The following is a 15,917-nucleotide window of genomic DNA, read 5'->3' on the forward strand; positions in this document are numbered from 1 at the left end:
GCCCAGTCCAACAAAACCACTACTACGGGTACCTATATAAAGCGAGTCCGGACTTCTCCCGCCCAGAACTTGGTGACTCTCTCTGACTGAGCCGACTCGCTCTCTCTCTGCTCGTCTGAGTCGCAACTCGGTCGCCGAAATGGAGGAGGAAATGGACGAAACCGAAGCTCTACCTCAGGTCAGTTTTTCCATTTCTGTCCCTTCTGTTTTGGTTTGTTGAAAATGAAAGACAAATAATGAAGAAAATGAAAGACAACTATTTGTGGAATGTTTCTACTATTACTTCATATGATGTTTTCTGTATATTAATCTCATAGAACGAGTACAAGATATGGTCCTATAAATTGAGGAAGACAAAACAGAATTAAAGAACAACTAGACAAGGAAAGCCATAAAACAAGGAAAAGGAAAAGAAGGAGACAAGGTGAAAAGTGAAAGGAAAAAGGAAAAGTGAAAGTGAAAGCAAAAGGAATAGTTCCTGTCCCTTTCACACTTCTTTTCTTCTTTTGTAGCTAAAGACAAGACAGCTCATAATTATTTCCAATACTCCCCCTCAAGCTGGATCAAGGAGATTCATTGAGCCAAGCTTGCCAAGAATTCGATGGAACTGAGCAGTGGAGAGAGATTTGGTGAAAATATCAGCCAGCTGGTCATGACTTCGAGTGTAATGAGTATCAATAATTTTGGATTGAACTTGAGCTCGAATATAATGACAATCAACCTCGATGTGCTTGGTTCTTTCATGAAAGACTGGATTAGAAGCAATGTGCATTGCAACTTGATTGTCACAGAAAAGGGACATTGGTTGACTAGTAGGGAACCCCAAATCAGAGAGGAGACCTTTTAGCCAAATAAGCTCACAAGCAGTGGAGGCCATAGCTCGGTATTCAGCTTCTGCACTAGAACGAGCAACAACAGTTTGCTTCTTGCTCTTCCAAGTAACCAGGTTACCACCAACAAATGTGCAGAAGCCAATAGTGGATTTACGATCAAGGGAGTTACCTGCCCAATCAGCATCAGTGTATCCCATTATGTGAGTGTCTCCATTGTTTTTCATCAAAATGCCTCTACCAACGGAACCTTTGAGATAACGAAGGATTCTCTTTACAATGTGAAGATGAGCCAAAGTTGGAGCATGCATGAATTGGCTGACAATGCTTACAGCGTAAGCAATGTCAGGTCGAGTGATCGTGAGATAAATAAGCTTACCAACTAATCTTTGATAGGCAGCTAGATTACAGGGAGACTTACTTGATACATCAAGTTGCAGCTTACTGTCAAGGGGAGTGCGAGCTGGTTTGCAATCCTTCATATTTGCATCTTGCAGCAAATCAAGAACATACTTTCTTTGGTTAAGAAATAGGCCTTTATGAGAAGTAGCCATTTCGATACCAAGAAAATATTTAAGAATCCCCAAATCTTTGATAACAAACCTGTTTCGAAGCGATTGTTTGAGCAACTCAATCTCTTCAGCATTGTCACCTGTTATGATTAAATCATCAACATAGATAAGCACTAGAAGTTTGTTGGTTGAGCCAATGCGAATGAACAATGAAGAATCTGCATTACTTCTGTGAAAACCGACTTCTTCAAGTACTGAACTAAGTTTGGCATACCATGCACGTGGAGATTGTTTTAAGCCATAGATGGCTTTGTGAAGCTTGCACACTATATCAGGATCATGAGATTGAGAATGACCGGGAGGTAACCTCATATAGACTTCCTCTTCAAGATCACCATGTAAGAAAGCATTTTTGACATCCATTTGGTAGAGAGGCCATGCATGATTAATTGCAACTGATAACAAAACTCTTACTGTGTTCATTTTAGCAATAGGAGCAAAAGTTTCCTTGTAATCTACCCCATATGTTTGAGTAAAACCACGAGCCACTAAACGAGCTTTATGTCTCTCCACCGTGTCATCAGTGTGAAACTTGGTCTTATAAACCCATCTGCAACCTACAGCTTTCTTTCCTTTAGGAATTCGAACAATACTCCAAGTATTATTATCATTGAGAGCTTGAAGTTCATCTGTCATAGCCTGCTTCCATTCAGCAAGATGATTGGCTTCCTCAAAACTTTGAGGTTCATGAGTATTATCAAGGGCACTCAGAAATGCAGAATGAGCAGATGAAAATTTATTATAAGAGATGAAGTGTGTCATTGGATACCTTGCATTGTACGTTACATAATCATTGAGCTTTGATGGAGGACCTCGTTCTCATGGAGGGTTTCTACGAAGAACAACTGCAGATGGAGCAGTGGGCTCATCAACAGATTGCCTATCAATCTCTGGATCAGAAAGGACAGCTGGAACTTCTTGAACTGGAACAGCAGGATTGATAGACGGATTGCAATCCTCAACAGTAGGGAGAGCTGGAGCTTCTTGAACTGGAACAACAGGATTTATAGAAGGATTGCAATCCTCAACAATAGGGAGATTTGGACTTGGGAACATATCAGATAGGAACTCCCCCTGTCCAGTATCACATGATTTCCTTGTGAAATAAGGAGTAACTTCATCAAATCTTACATCCCTGGAGACAATGAGTTTCCTAGTAGCATGATTGTAGCATTTATACCCTTTTTGAGTAGATGAATATCCTAGGAAAACACATTTATCAGCTCTAGGATCAAGTTTATCACGTTGATGAGCTTGAATATGAACGAAACATGTGCAGCCAAAGACTTTCAAGTGAGACAGATCAATCTTTCTGCCTTTCAACACTTCAAGAGGAGATTTGAAACCAAGCACTCTGCTAGGTAATCTATTGATGAGATATGTGGCAGTGAGAACACCTTGAGACCAAAATTTTTTGGGAACATTCATTTGAAACATAAGAGCTCTGGTTTTTTCAAGAATGTCTCGATTTTTCCTCTCGGCAATCCCATTCTGTTGAGGAGTACCAACACAGCTAGTTTGATGCACAATGCCTTGTGAGCTCAAGTATTGTGACATGTTATTGGACATATACTCAGAACCATTATCAGATCGTAAAATATGAACAGATGATGAAAATTGAGTGATGATAAGTTTATGAAAATCCTTAAAAACATCCACAACTTCACTTTTTAGTTTCAAAAGATACAACCAAGTAATCCTCGTAAAATCATCTACAAATGTTACAAAATACTTAAATCCATCATAGGACTCAAGAACTGGACCCCAAATGTCTGAATGCACAATTTCGAAAGGGTTACTAGCCCTAGACAAAGAAGAAGTAAATGGTAATCTAGAAGATTTTGACAAATGGCAGACATCACATTGATTAACTGCCTTGTGCATATTAGGGAACAAAAAAGACAACACATTCTCAGATGGATGAGCCAAACGCTGATGCCAAAGATGATGATCTTGAGCTAAACTAGTTTGAAAAACCTTGGAGGGAAAGGAGTTTTTTGACAGGTAATAAAGTCCATTCAAGAAGAAACCTTCACCAATGGTCTTCTTGGTGATGAGATCCTGAAATATAACCTTATGAGGAGAGAAAATCACAAGACATTGCAAGGTATGTATAATTCTTCCAACAGATAGAAGTTGAAAAGGAAAGGAAGGAACATAAAGAGCAATTGAATCAATGAGACTGGAAAGTAATTTTAGTTTTCCTTTCCCTAAAACAGAAACACTTTGGCCATTTGCTACTGATACTTTAGAAGGGGTGGACAATTTTTCAAAATCATGCAAGTTTTTAAGCTTATTTGTCATGTGATCCGAAGCTCCTGAGTCTATAATCCAATAATCATCCACAGCACAAACATTTAGAGCAGTTGAGAAGGATTTTAGAATACCTGAGGCTTCTTCATGTGGGACACAATCAGTTTCTGCAAGAAAGCCAGCAAATTTTCCAAGGAGTGGAGTGTGGCTTTCACTCCCAGTTATAGTTGATTCTTCTTTTTCACCATGCATCTGCCTCTTGTTGAGATAGGCAGCAAATTCATTCATCAAAGCAGCGGGATTGGAGGTGAAATTCATCATACTCCCAGTAGAAGGAGCATAGAGTCAGGCTTTGAATTCCTGCTCTGATACCATGTTGAAAATGAAAGACAAATAATGAAAAAAATGAAAGACAACTATTTGTGGAATGTTTCTACTATTACTTCATATGATGTTTTCTGTATATTAATCTCATAGAACGAGTACAAGATATGGTCCTATAAATGGAGGAAGACAAAACAGAATTAAAGAACAACTAGACAAGGAAAGCCATAAAACAAGGAAAAGGAAAAGAAGGAGACAAGGTGAAAAGTGAAAGGAAAAAGGAAAAGTGAAAGTGAAAGCAAAAGGAATAGTTCCTGTCCCTTTCACACTTCTTTTCTTCTTTTGTAGCTAAAGACAAGACAGCTCATAATTATTTCCAATATGGTTTGCCTGAAATCGAGTTTGTAGTCCAGGTTTTACTTGATATCCAAATTAGGGAAACCGCTACTCAATTGAAACCAAAACTGATCCTTCTTTCCTGTTATGTTAGATTTTAAGCTAAGATCATAAGGCTCAGGAATTTGACTTTCTCACCACTTTGGGATTTGCTGAGGAAATATAGAAGAGGAAATTGGATCATTCTAAAGAACAGAAGAAAAGATTGGAATAATCTATTTGTATTTGATGATTCTTTTACAGTACAAAGGTTGGATTTATACAAAGACTGTAGGCTATCTAAGGTAAGAACTAATTGTGTGATTTACAGAATATATTGGTTTGAAAGCAGATATAAGAAACGGTTAACAATCAGTAAATCAATAGACTTTGATTTAGGATCTGTCATTGATTCTCAGAGTAATTAGAATTGAAGTACTGATCAATGCAATGACCTGCAAGCTGGACTATCAAGCTGGACTATATCGTTCTTGGTTATCATTCCCCCGCAAGCTGAGAGGACGAGCACGGACCGGAAGCTTGGATGCAAGAAATTGGAAACGTTGAGTAGATAAGCCCTTGGTGAAGATGTCAGCTGTTTGGTCAACAGTAGACACATAGGAAACTGCCAGCTCTTGTCGAACAACCTTATCCCTCACATAATGGTAATCAACTTCTATATGCTTGGTTCTGGAATGGAATACGGGATTGGAGGCCAAAGATATAGAGCTGATATAATCACACCAGATCCGGGGACATGAGAGAAATACATTAAGATCACGAAACAGAGACCGTAGCCAAGACAACTCAGCAGCTGTGTAGGCAAGCTGCCTGTACTCAGCTTCAGCACTGGACCGGGAGACTGTTTTATGTTTCTTTGAGCTCCAAGAAATCAAGTTGGGACCAAAATAAACACAGAACCCACCAGTGGAATGACGATCATCCGGATCACCGGCATCCGAATAGGCAACTAACTTGTGAGAACCTGGCTGATAAACTAAACCATGATTAAGAGTATACTTCAAATACCGTAGGATTCTCTTGACTGCCACCCAATGAACATTAGTTGGTGAGTGCATGAATTGACACACTTGATTGACAGCATAGCAAATATCAGGACGAGTGAGAGTGAGGTACTGTAAAGCCCCAACAATACTGCGATATTCAGAAGGATTCTCTAACTTGACACCATCATAGACACTAAGCTTCTTGCCAGATAAAACAGGTGTAGGATAAGGTCTAGAATCATGGAGCTTGGTCTTTTTCAACAAATCCACAATATATTTATGTTGTGTCAGATGCAAATGATCACCATTATAGACAGCCTCAATACCAAGAAAGTAATGAATAGAGCCCAAATGTTTCATAGAAAATAAGGAGTTGAGATTATGAATAAGGTGTGATATGTGAGAAGAGTTGTTACCCGTGATCAATATGTCATCCACATAAATGAGAAGAATGATATAGATGCCTCTATTGTTGAATGTGAACATAGAGTAGTCAGCCCGTGATTCCAGGAAGCCAAGTTCTTCTAAGTAATCCGAAAAGCACCGAAACCAAGCCCGAGGGGCCTGTTTTAAACCATATAAAGAACGGCGGAGCTTACAGACATGTTGTGGGAATTTAGGATCGACAAAGCCAACAAGTTGCTTCATATAGACGTCCTCATTAAGATAACCATGGAGAAAAGCATTTTGGACATCTAACTGTCGAATTGGCCAACGATGACTGACTGCAAGAGCAAGAACTAGGCGAATAGTGGAGTGCTTAACAACTGGACTGAATGTTTCAGTATAATCAAGGCCCTCTTGCTGATGAAAGCCATTGGCGACGAGTCTGGCCTTATATCTCTCAACACTTCCATCTGATCGTTTCTTGATTCAGAATACCCATTTATTAGGAAGAATATTCATTGAGGAGGATGGTGGAACTAAGAACCAAGTACCTGCCTGTTGCAATGCTTTGAACTCATGATTCATTGCTTCACGCCATTCTGGATACTTTGCAGCTTGTGTATAACAAGTAGGCTCAAGAGGAAGAGCGAGGAGAGTAGAGTGCATAGCATATTTGGGATTGGGCTTGCTAATTCCATGTCTGCTGCGAGTTACGATGCCTCCATGATTTTGCACCTGTGACACCAAAGGAGAGGATAACAATGGTGGAATTGGATTGTTAGTAGGGAGGGGGGTGGATGAATGGGGATCGGTGTGGGTAATTGGTGATGCATCTGTTTGGGAAGAGGAGGGCGAAATTATTGTGGGAATACTCTGATTTGGGGGAGAAGAGGAAGATGGAGAGTGAGATTGAGAGGAATCACCAAAAGTAAGAACTGGGCGTTGTGGGTTGCGAGTATAAACTTGTATAGACGGTGTGGGTGGTGGACGTTCATGGGCTGGAGGAGGAGGAGCGTTTGCGGCAGATGGGGAAGGAGGGTGAGATTGACGTGGAGGATCAGATATACGTGGAGAAGGAGAAGGAGAAGGACTTGGAGATAGAGATGGACTGGGGCCTGATAATGGGCCAAAAATTAATATGGACTGATCTGTTGAGGAATTAATGGAGGAGTTTGAAGTGAGAGTAGGTTCGGTAAATGGAAAGCTCGATTCATCAAATAACACATGACGAGACAAATAAATACGACCTGAAGAAGGATCAAAACAACGATATCCTTGATGATTGAGTGAATAACCCAAGAACACACAACGTTTGGACCGTAACTGTAGTTTTGAAGAGTTATAGGGACGAAGATAAGGAAAACAAGCACAACCAAAGACCTTTAAAGAGTGATATTGAGGCACACGATGAAAAAGTTGTTCATATGGAGAGGCATAGTTAAGAACTCGGGATGGAAGACGATTGATGATATACACTGCCGTATTGAACGAGTCAACCCAATACGTGGATGGCATATGTGCATGGGCTAAAAGAGTGAGTCCAGTGTCAACAATATGGCGATGCTTTCGTTCAGCCAAACCGTTTTGTTCAGGGTGTTTTGGACAAGAAAATCTTTGGAAGATTCCATTAGTGGATAAATAGGATTGAAAAATATGACTCTTGTACTCACCGCCTTCATCACACTGAAGTGTTTTGATAGAACGATTAAATAATTTTTCCACGTGAGTACGAAAGGTGATAAATAATTGAAAAACTTCACACTTTTGTTTCATTGGATAAATCCAAGAGTATCGGGAATAGTCATCGACAAAGAGTAAATAATATTTAAAACCTTGATGAGATAATAGAGAGGAGCACCAAACATCCGAATGTATTAATTCTAATGGGAAATTTGAAACAGAATCTGATAATTGATAGGGAAGTTTTGTAATTTTCCCTAATGGACATGATTGACAAAAAGAGAAGTTGCTTGATCCCAATACTGGAACAGCTTTATTAGACAATACTTTAGATACTATAGTAGAAGACGCATGACCAAGGCGAGAATGCCAAGTTTCAGCGGAGACACGAGAGCCAACATAAGCCAATGAACGAGAGACTTTGGATGTTTTTGAAGGGAACCGTAATGGATAAAGGCCATTTTCACTCTTCCCGTGGTAGAGCATCTTCCCCGTCTTCAGATCCTTAACACAGAAGTAATTAGGATAGAAGATAAAATAACAATGATTATCAATAGTGAATTTGTAGACTGAGAGAAGATTCGTAGATGCAGAGGGACAATGAAGAATATCATTGAGATGAAAAGAGGAAGAGGAAGAATTAAACTTAGACGAGCCAATGTGTTTAATAGACAATCCAGAATCAGAATTAATTCCACCAAGATTATCAAGACCTTTATAAGATTTAGGAGTATCAATATTACCTAGGTTTGGTGTCACATGAGAATTGGCCCCTGTGTCTGTCAACCATGTTTCTTCAGAAGGAGTGTGATGAGCAGTCATGGCATTTAGCCGAGAAGATGGGACACGACCTTCATAAGACAAATTTAGCCGGTTGAAACAGTCAATAGCAGAGTGGCCTGGGCGAGAGCAGATTTGGCATTGAATGCGACCATTATTGAGGAAGGAGTTGCCATTGCTGGTAGTGGTACCTGGGGCTGGACCCAAGATGGAAGACCTACGAGACCCAGAGGAGCCACGAGAATGAGAGAACGTACCACGCCCTCTAGAATGAGCAAAACTGGAATTTATCATTCCATGAGAGTATGATCCTCCACGGTTGGAACCCCCACGTGGCCACGTCCAGAGATGAATGTGTTCCGACCTCGTCCCCTAGATTGAGTGGCATGAAGGGCATGGATTCCTTCGGCAGCAGCAGGATGAGCATATTCAGAGATGCGGCGTTCCGCACTGAGGAGAAGAGCTTCAAGGGCTTCATACGTGATAGGAGCATCACGTGCTTGAGCGGAGCTGACCGTTGTTTCGTAAAGGGGGCCAACATTGGTCATGACAATGTTGACAAGATCCGCATCAGGAACAGGAGAACCGGCAAGGGCCAAGTTGTCTGCAATGGAATTGAGTTTGTCCAGGTAATCTGAGATAGACATAGTACCTCGAGTGGTGCGAAGGAGTTCGGCTCGGAGTTGAAGAACACGGTGCTGTGATTGAGAAGCAAATCGGGTAGCCAATGCAGTCCACGTAGCATGCGAAGAGGTGGAGCGTGCGACAGTTGAGAGGACTTTGGGAGTAAGAGAACCATTGATCCAACTGAGGACCATTTGATCTTGGAGAATCCAAGGCTCGAAGTCCGGATTAACTTGATCAGTGAGCTGTCCTGCTTTGTCTTTTAGGAAGCAAGGGGACACAGATTGGTACCATCAACAAAACCCCATAGTTTTCTACTTTTCAGAATGGGGGTGATCTGGGCAAGCCATAGGGGATAGTTTGTTCGGTCAAGCTTAATGGTGAGGAAGTTGGAAACAGAAGGAGTGTTCTCAGTGGCGGATGAGGAGGCCATGAGACCGGAGATTGGAGGAAAAAAAAATCAGGCTCTGATACCATAAAGAACAGAAGAAAAGATTGGAATAATCTATTTGTATTTTATGATTCTTTTACAGTACAAAGGTTGGATTTATACAAAGACTGTAGGCTATCTAAGGTAAGAACTAATTGTGTGATTTACAGAATATATTGGTTTGAAAGCAGATATAAGAAACGGTTAACAATCAGTAAATCAATAGACTTTGATTTAGGATCTGTCATTGATTCTCAGAGTAATTGGAATTGAATTACTGATCAATGCAATGACCTGCAAGCTGGACTATCAAGCTGGACTATATCGTTCTTGGTTATCACATTCATCTCATTTTTCTTTAAATTTCGGTTTTAATTCTTCATAGGTACCAAATACTATATAATCGCATAGACTATATGCTTTCATTCCAGTAGCTACGCAAGCTAGAATGGCAGTATTTTGAGTATATGAGAAAAACTATATCCGATTTGTAATTAATTCTGCTCTCTTTGGTTAGTGTGGTTCGCTATTTTAAGTGATTTGTTTTTTCTGAATTTAAATGCAGGTGTACATGGCATGCATTCGACAAGGCCATCGGTGAGTCCTCGGTTGTTGGCTTTACCGTATCTTTGTTTTTTTTTTATTACAAGGATACCCGAAGGCAAAGGACAAGAAACCTAAAACACAATTAATCTTGGCTTAGACAAGCCCAAAAGGTCAGCTTCCAGAAGAGGCACGACATCAATAGGAGGGGAGCTAAAGAATCTGCAGCCAGGTTCATAACCATGCCCAATATTCGCTAACAAATCAGCCACTGAATTACACTCTCTGTAAACATGTTTAAGGGACACATTCCAAACCCTACTCAAAAGCTCTTGACAGTTTGCCACAATACTATAAAGAGGGTGGAGATGAGCAATGGGAGAGAGAACCAACTTTACCGCAACAAGTGAATCCATTTCTATTTTCAAACGTCTACAGCCATTCTGCCAAGCCATTTCCATTCCTTTCAGAAGTCCCCAAAGTTCAGCTTCAATAACTTGACCAATGCCCAACTTGGCAGAAAACCCATTCATCCATTCCCCCCTATCATTTCGAAGGGCTCCTCCAGCACATATAATCCCAGTATTTTTATGCAAACTACCATCAACATTTAACTTGAGCCAATCCTTAGGCGAAAAATGCCAACACAGCTGAGCCACCTGTCTTGGAGGTTTAGCATGTGTAATCATATTTGCTTCAAAAAATTCTCTGGTAGACTGATGAATAATTAGAGAAGGCCAAAATGGAAATTTAAAAGTATGATCCAAGATGATGCTACACCTCCATTTCCATATATACCAAAGCCCCATAGCGTATCTTTGTTATCAACCGCATATACTTGCCTTTGTTATGACTTGTAGCCAATGTTGCTCATGTTATCTGCTATATATGCTTTGCCCTTTTACTATTAATCAAACAGTAGAGTCCGAAATTCATGGCTTTGAAAATCTTACTTTTCAGAGTGGGAGTTTCTTATTATGATTCCAGTATTCGCCAACTTCACGTGATGGAAGTTTGGGAAGATGGCAGCATGGACTTCCCCCTAATTGATATGGGTACGCGATTCATGTTTCTGTATGAAGCCTATTTTCTCTACTCCTATTGGTTTGATTCTTCTTCCTGATAATGAAAATTGATTGGTTTTCTTCTTAGACAAATTATGTAGTGTTTGTAACCAAAAAGTAATCTACTCTAGTTTATACCTTATGTCAGTTCAGTTACTGTTCAGCAAGCAAAACGTAATGCATCTTATCTGTTTCTGTATGGCTATAACATTTCTTTAGTGAAATATCAAGCTAAGCCACTGATCATCTAAACAAGCACAAAAAGCGAGGAAGCTTTCTTGTCTGCTTTACAACGAAGTGGTATGTTGCCATTATATGGTTGGCTATGGATTTCAGCATGTCAGCCGTTGTTTACTTTTTAAAGTATTGCAGATGGAACAACAGAGGCTTTTACTGTGAAGCTTGTGAAAAGTTCAGTATTTAGCTATGAGCAAGCATGGCACAGGTATAGAAGCATCAGCAATACATGCATTAAATTTTTTAGACATTGGGAGTATTGTAAACTTGGCTTAATTTAGCAGGTTGAAGATAAATTATATCTCATGAATGCCTTTAGTATAACGGGTATTTTTAGGCTTTGCGGATAGATCTGACCATCAAATGAAAAAGAAAAAAAAAATGCTATGCAGATAGGTTGTTGCAATCTACTTCACATTATCGATAAAACATAGATTATAATCTTCATTCGTTCACGTCCATGCTGGGGAGATGTTGAAAAACTACGCACCATTATTAGTTTTGCTCATCATCATTATTATGTTTTATTTATTTATTTTCATATGAAATTTACAGATTGATATATCTTCGAGTAACAGGAATGGATGATGGGTTCGACATCAAGGAAAGAATTTGTTATGTAAGTAGGAAAGCTATCTATCTTGTGTATTTATTTGTTCTTATGGTGCTATTGATATACTATACCTTGAATATAAATGGTTTATTCAGCCTCTTAGGGAATCATTTTGATTTCTTGTTTTGTGAATAACTAGATACCTCTCTTTTGTTTGGAGACGAGTTGACATATTTGTCTGGTACTTCACCATAAACTTCATCGTTTATATTTGTCCACTGCAGTTGAGTTCTATGATGGACATGGGAAGTGATGTTCAAGTTCGTACCAGTGGAGGTCTTCTTGCCATATTAGAGAATGAAAGGATTGTAGACACACTTGAACAAATGGAATGCGGCAATGCATCTATTGCAATCGATTCTGTTATAGAAGTTTCATTGTATCTTTTTATGTGTCTTTGTGAGTGAGCTCTGTTCTTTTCATTAGGGGTGAGGGATGGGGGTCTGGTGTTGAACTGGTTCTGGTATGATACTCGGATAAATGCACTCCTTTACAACCAAAATAGAAACAATTTTCTAAAACTTGATGCTGCAGCTCATGAGGCGTTGCAGATATTCCAAACAGATAAGCATCCTAGCCATATGGGCATTGGTAGAGCAAAAGAAGGGTAATTTCTGAACTATTTGCTGAATTTTCTTAGGAAATTAACCTGACATGATTCAGTTTCAGGTTTTCTGTATTTGGCATGTTGAATAAGGTTAGTGGCCTTTTCTGTTTATTTTTATTTTTATTATATGTAATATATATATATATATATATATATATATATATATATATATATATATATATATATAAATTTTACCAATTTCTTTATTCGGTGAGCTTTTAGGAATTCAAGCACCTACTCGTCCATATCATATCCATATCTTATCATGTTGTATGATACGGAATCTTATCTTTTCTATTTGATTGAGTTGAGCAATTCTCTTTTTCTATAATTGAGGCAGCATCACCTTTTTTATTTGTTGCTTTGCATTTAACGTTACACGAATAATACATATGCTTTTAGCATCTGTATACCATTATTGCTAAATTTGGTAACGGGCTCATAGGCCAACTAGTATATGATGATGAGAAAGCAAGATTCCCAGGTGATAAGGATTAAGGACCCAAATGTAATCATTGAATGATTTGAATCTATGAATGTTTTTTTTTTTTTTTTTCAATCACACGGTATTTTCAAAGACTTTTCAGGTCCAGAGACTAATCCGTACTTAGAAGAAGTTAATAACAATACACTTGACATGACGGAGTACTTTTCACTTTAAAGATGAATATTTTTTCTTTCTTTCCAGTTGCCCACCACTCAGCAGGCATATACACGAACAATTATTGCATCTAAATGCTGGCCGGTCACAATTCCGATCAGAGAAAATGCATGCAAGTCCCGCTTAAAAGGAATAGTTGTAGTACGGGAAGGGGATCATGGTCTTGGGTATACAATAATTCAGTATACTAACCTATTAATAACAAATTGGAAGTCCCAAGTCCCACTTAGGGGATGGGGCTATATGATTGAATTTTAGCGTCATAGATTTTGGATATATGAATACTAACAACAAATTTGGAGGGAGTTATATATATATAAAGAGGGCCATTTTACTAAGAGTTTTTTTTTTTTTTTTTTTTTTACCATTTTAAGAGATCACTTTTTTTTTTTTTTTAAGGAAGCGAAATAAGGGCTAACTCCATGCCCTCATTCGAAATTTTATTAATAAGAAAAAAATACAAAGAAATGGGGGAGTAGGCCTAAACCATTTCCACAGCACACAAACCCAAACAATAATGTACTAATACAAGAACCAACTAAAGCCAAACAAATTGAAAATAAACTGAGAGAAAACAAAATCCTAACGAAACCTATAAACATTTGCAGAGGATAGGTCACGCCTATACGAGCCAGCTATGAAGGCAGGTAAAGCATCCCACCAGCTAGAGCCAACATTAGAAGTACTATAGTTTGCTAAAGCATCCGCTATTGTATTCCCCTCTCTGTATATATGACTAACTTTGAACTGAATCGCGCGCGCAAAAAATAGACAATTATTCCAAGCTACCCGAAGCCTCCATGGGACTAACAAAGAATTTCTAAAGTAATGAACTACAAGCGCTGAATCAGTTTCAAGCCAAATATGAGTCCACATCTTTGACCAGGCAATCTGCAAAGCTTCAATTACTGCAAATACCTCAGCATCAATAGCACTTGGGACCGCCACTCTCTTGGCAAAAGCTCCTAAAAATAAGTCATCATAGTCTCTGAAAATACCACCAAAACCTACTGTGCATGAGTCAAGAAAAGAACCATCTGTATTGACCTTCAACCAATTAACCAGCGGAGCCACCCATTGAACAGGAATAAATTTTGGAGCCTTCATACTCAAAGATGAGAGCCCAAGCATATTAAACATATAATTCACTCTCGAGGTTACCGCACATGGACGGAAATGGATGGAAGCAGACTCCCTCAAAGAAATGAAAAAGAAATGCTTAAACCTTGTTAAATCAAAAGTAGCTTCGTCAAACCTAACTTTATTTATCTCCATCCAAAGGCACCATAAAGCATTGCAAAAAGCAAAACTCCATAACAATCTAGTAGAGGGAGATAAGGTCTAAAAGACATGTGCCAGGCAGCAATTGTACTTGAAAAAAAGAAGTAAGCCAACCCCAGAAATCATGGACAAACTGACAATTAAAGAAGAGGTGATTGATTGTCTCACCTTGAGACAAAGAGAACATTGGGAGCATAGAATGGCACCTCTCATTTGCAACACATCATCAGCAAGAATCCTTCTATTAATAACCTTCCATGCCACCAAACTCTTACGTGGTTACATGGCTTTGTGCTAGACCAATTTGCACCAACTCACTTATTAGACCTACTTTTCAATTTCATTTCGGCATTTCGACTATTCTATTTTTAGGTCCAAATATATAGATCACTTCTGTAAATTTTCAGCCAAATTAATTATCGTTAAGTTATCGAACTAAATTAAATTAATGGACGAACTGAATATATCCAACATGAATCATTTATGCTTATAATTATAAATCGCAGTTACGAATACTTTAATGATTATCAATTTGACTGAAAATTTATAAATATGTGTTTGGCTCCAGTTTTACTTGGTCAACAGTCTCTTTTACAAACGTGGTTGTGCAGGCGTGCCAACATCATGGAGTGCGGTCGTTGGAGTTGTCCATTGACCTAACTTCTTCTCGAGCGGTTGTGGATGAGGAGAGCACCAACCTCGTCACAGGGTTCTGCTCTATGCCTCGTGAGTGAGGACTTTTGCCTGGTCTCTTCGTATCACCAAATCGATACTCAATATTGTAGATTGAGTAGAGCAAATATTGGGAAGTAGGAGGGAAGCAGGGGTTTTGCTAGAGCGTGACTCTAGCTTCGCTGGTTCGCAAGGGCGTTACCCTTGCTTCGCTGGTTCAACTGATGTTGGTGGTAGTGGCTTCGAGGAGGCTCTGACTGGAATGTGGTCACCGGTGCTAAAGCATATCTTTAGCTTCGCTAGGTTGCAAGGGCGCGACCCAAGCTTGACTGGTTCAACCGAAGTTGAGGGATAAGTTGCTCCGGAGAGACTTTGATAATCTGTAGAGATTAATTGATTGATTAGCTGTCCTTCTTTCTTCGCTTTGGCCCCGGATATAGGCCAATCTGTGACTTCCCGATCCCCACAAAGGTGAATAATATTATATTGTGGGCCATAGGTATTGGCCCTGCAACAAAATACTTTGGGAATCTTGGCAGACATATAATTGTTAATTATCTGTCGATCTGGATATAGCTAAAACATGAATAAAGTTGACTACCTGTTGGATGCGAACAGTTGGGATATGATAATTAAACCTATCTTCGCGATCATTCCACAATGATGTCACACTCATATAGTCACGATGATATATTTATGTTTCTCTGCAATTAATGGTAACTGTATCCCTTGGCACGCCTAGCACTTCCCCTCCATTGTGGGAGAAAACCTTCGCTGTATTCTCTGAACCCCACGTGGGTATGGAATCCTAATGATTACTCGGGGTGGCTTTGTGTAATATGAGCTTCCTATGGGCCTTCGCATGATACTTGCCAAGAGCTTGTAGCCTGGCCGTTGCCATCGGCCCGCTATGCTTAATCCTCTACAGGATATTGCCAAAAGTATTTTTGGGCTCAAACAATATGATATACTTTTAT

The 15,917-nt window shown here is 39.3% G+C and overlaps 1 protein-coding gene across 2 annotated transcripts; it reads left to right on the top strand.

Moving 5' to 3' along the window:
* Positions 1-74: 74 nt before the first annotated feature.
* LOC133734716 (DNA mismatch repair protein MSH5-like) lies at positions 75-12,496 on the top strand. Of its 2 annotated transcripts, XM_062162329.1 has the most exons (7): positions 75-178; positions 9,828-9,859; positions 10,766-10,860; positions 11,242-11,314; positions 11,662-11,725; positions 11,944-12,098; positions 12,225-12,496. In XM_062162329.1, exons 1-7 carry the CDS (start codon positions 140-142, stop codon positions 12,328-12,330), a joined length of 564 nt encoding a protein of 187 aa, XP_062018313.1. In that variant the 5' UTR covers positions 75-139; the 3' UTR covers positions 12,331-12,496. The 2 variants fall into 2 exon arrangements, 1 of the variants encoding a protein (XP_062018313.1); XR_009858533.1 differs by lacking the exons at positions 75-178; positions 9,828-9,859; positions 11,944-12,098; positions 12,225-12,496 and adding an exon at positions 11,089-11,169 and having other exon boundaries at positions 10,568-10,860.
* The last annotated feature ends 3,421 nt before the right edge of the window (positions 12,497-15,917 follow it).

Source organism: Rosa rugosa, chromosome 2 (assembly GCF_958449725.1).
Source record: "Rosa rugosa chromosome 2, drRosRugo1.1, whole genome shotgun sequence".
Lineage (NCBI taxonomy): Eukaryota > Viridiplantae > Streptophyta > Magnoliopsida > Rosales > Rosaceae > Rosa > Rosa rugosa.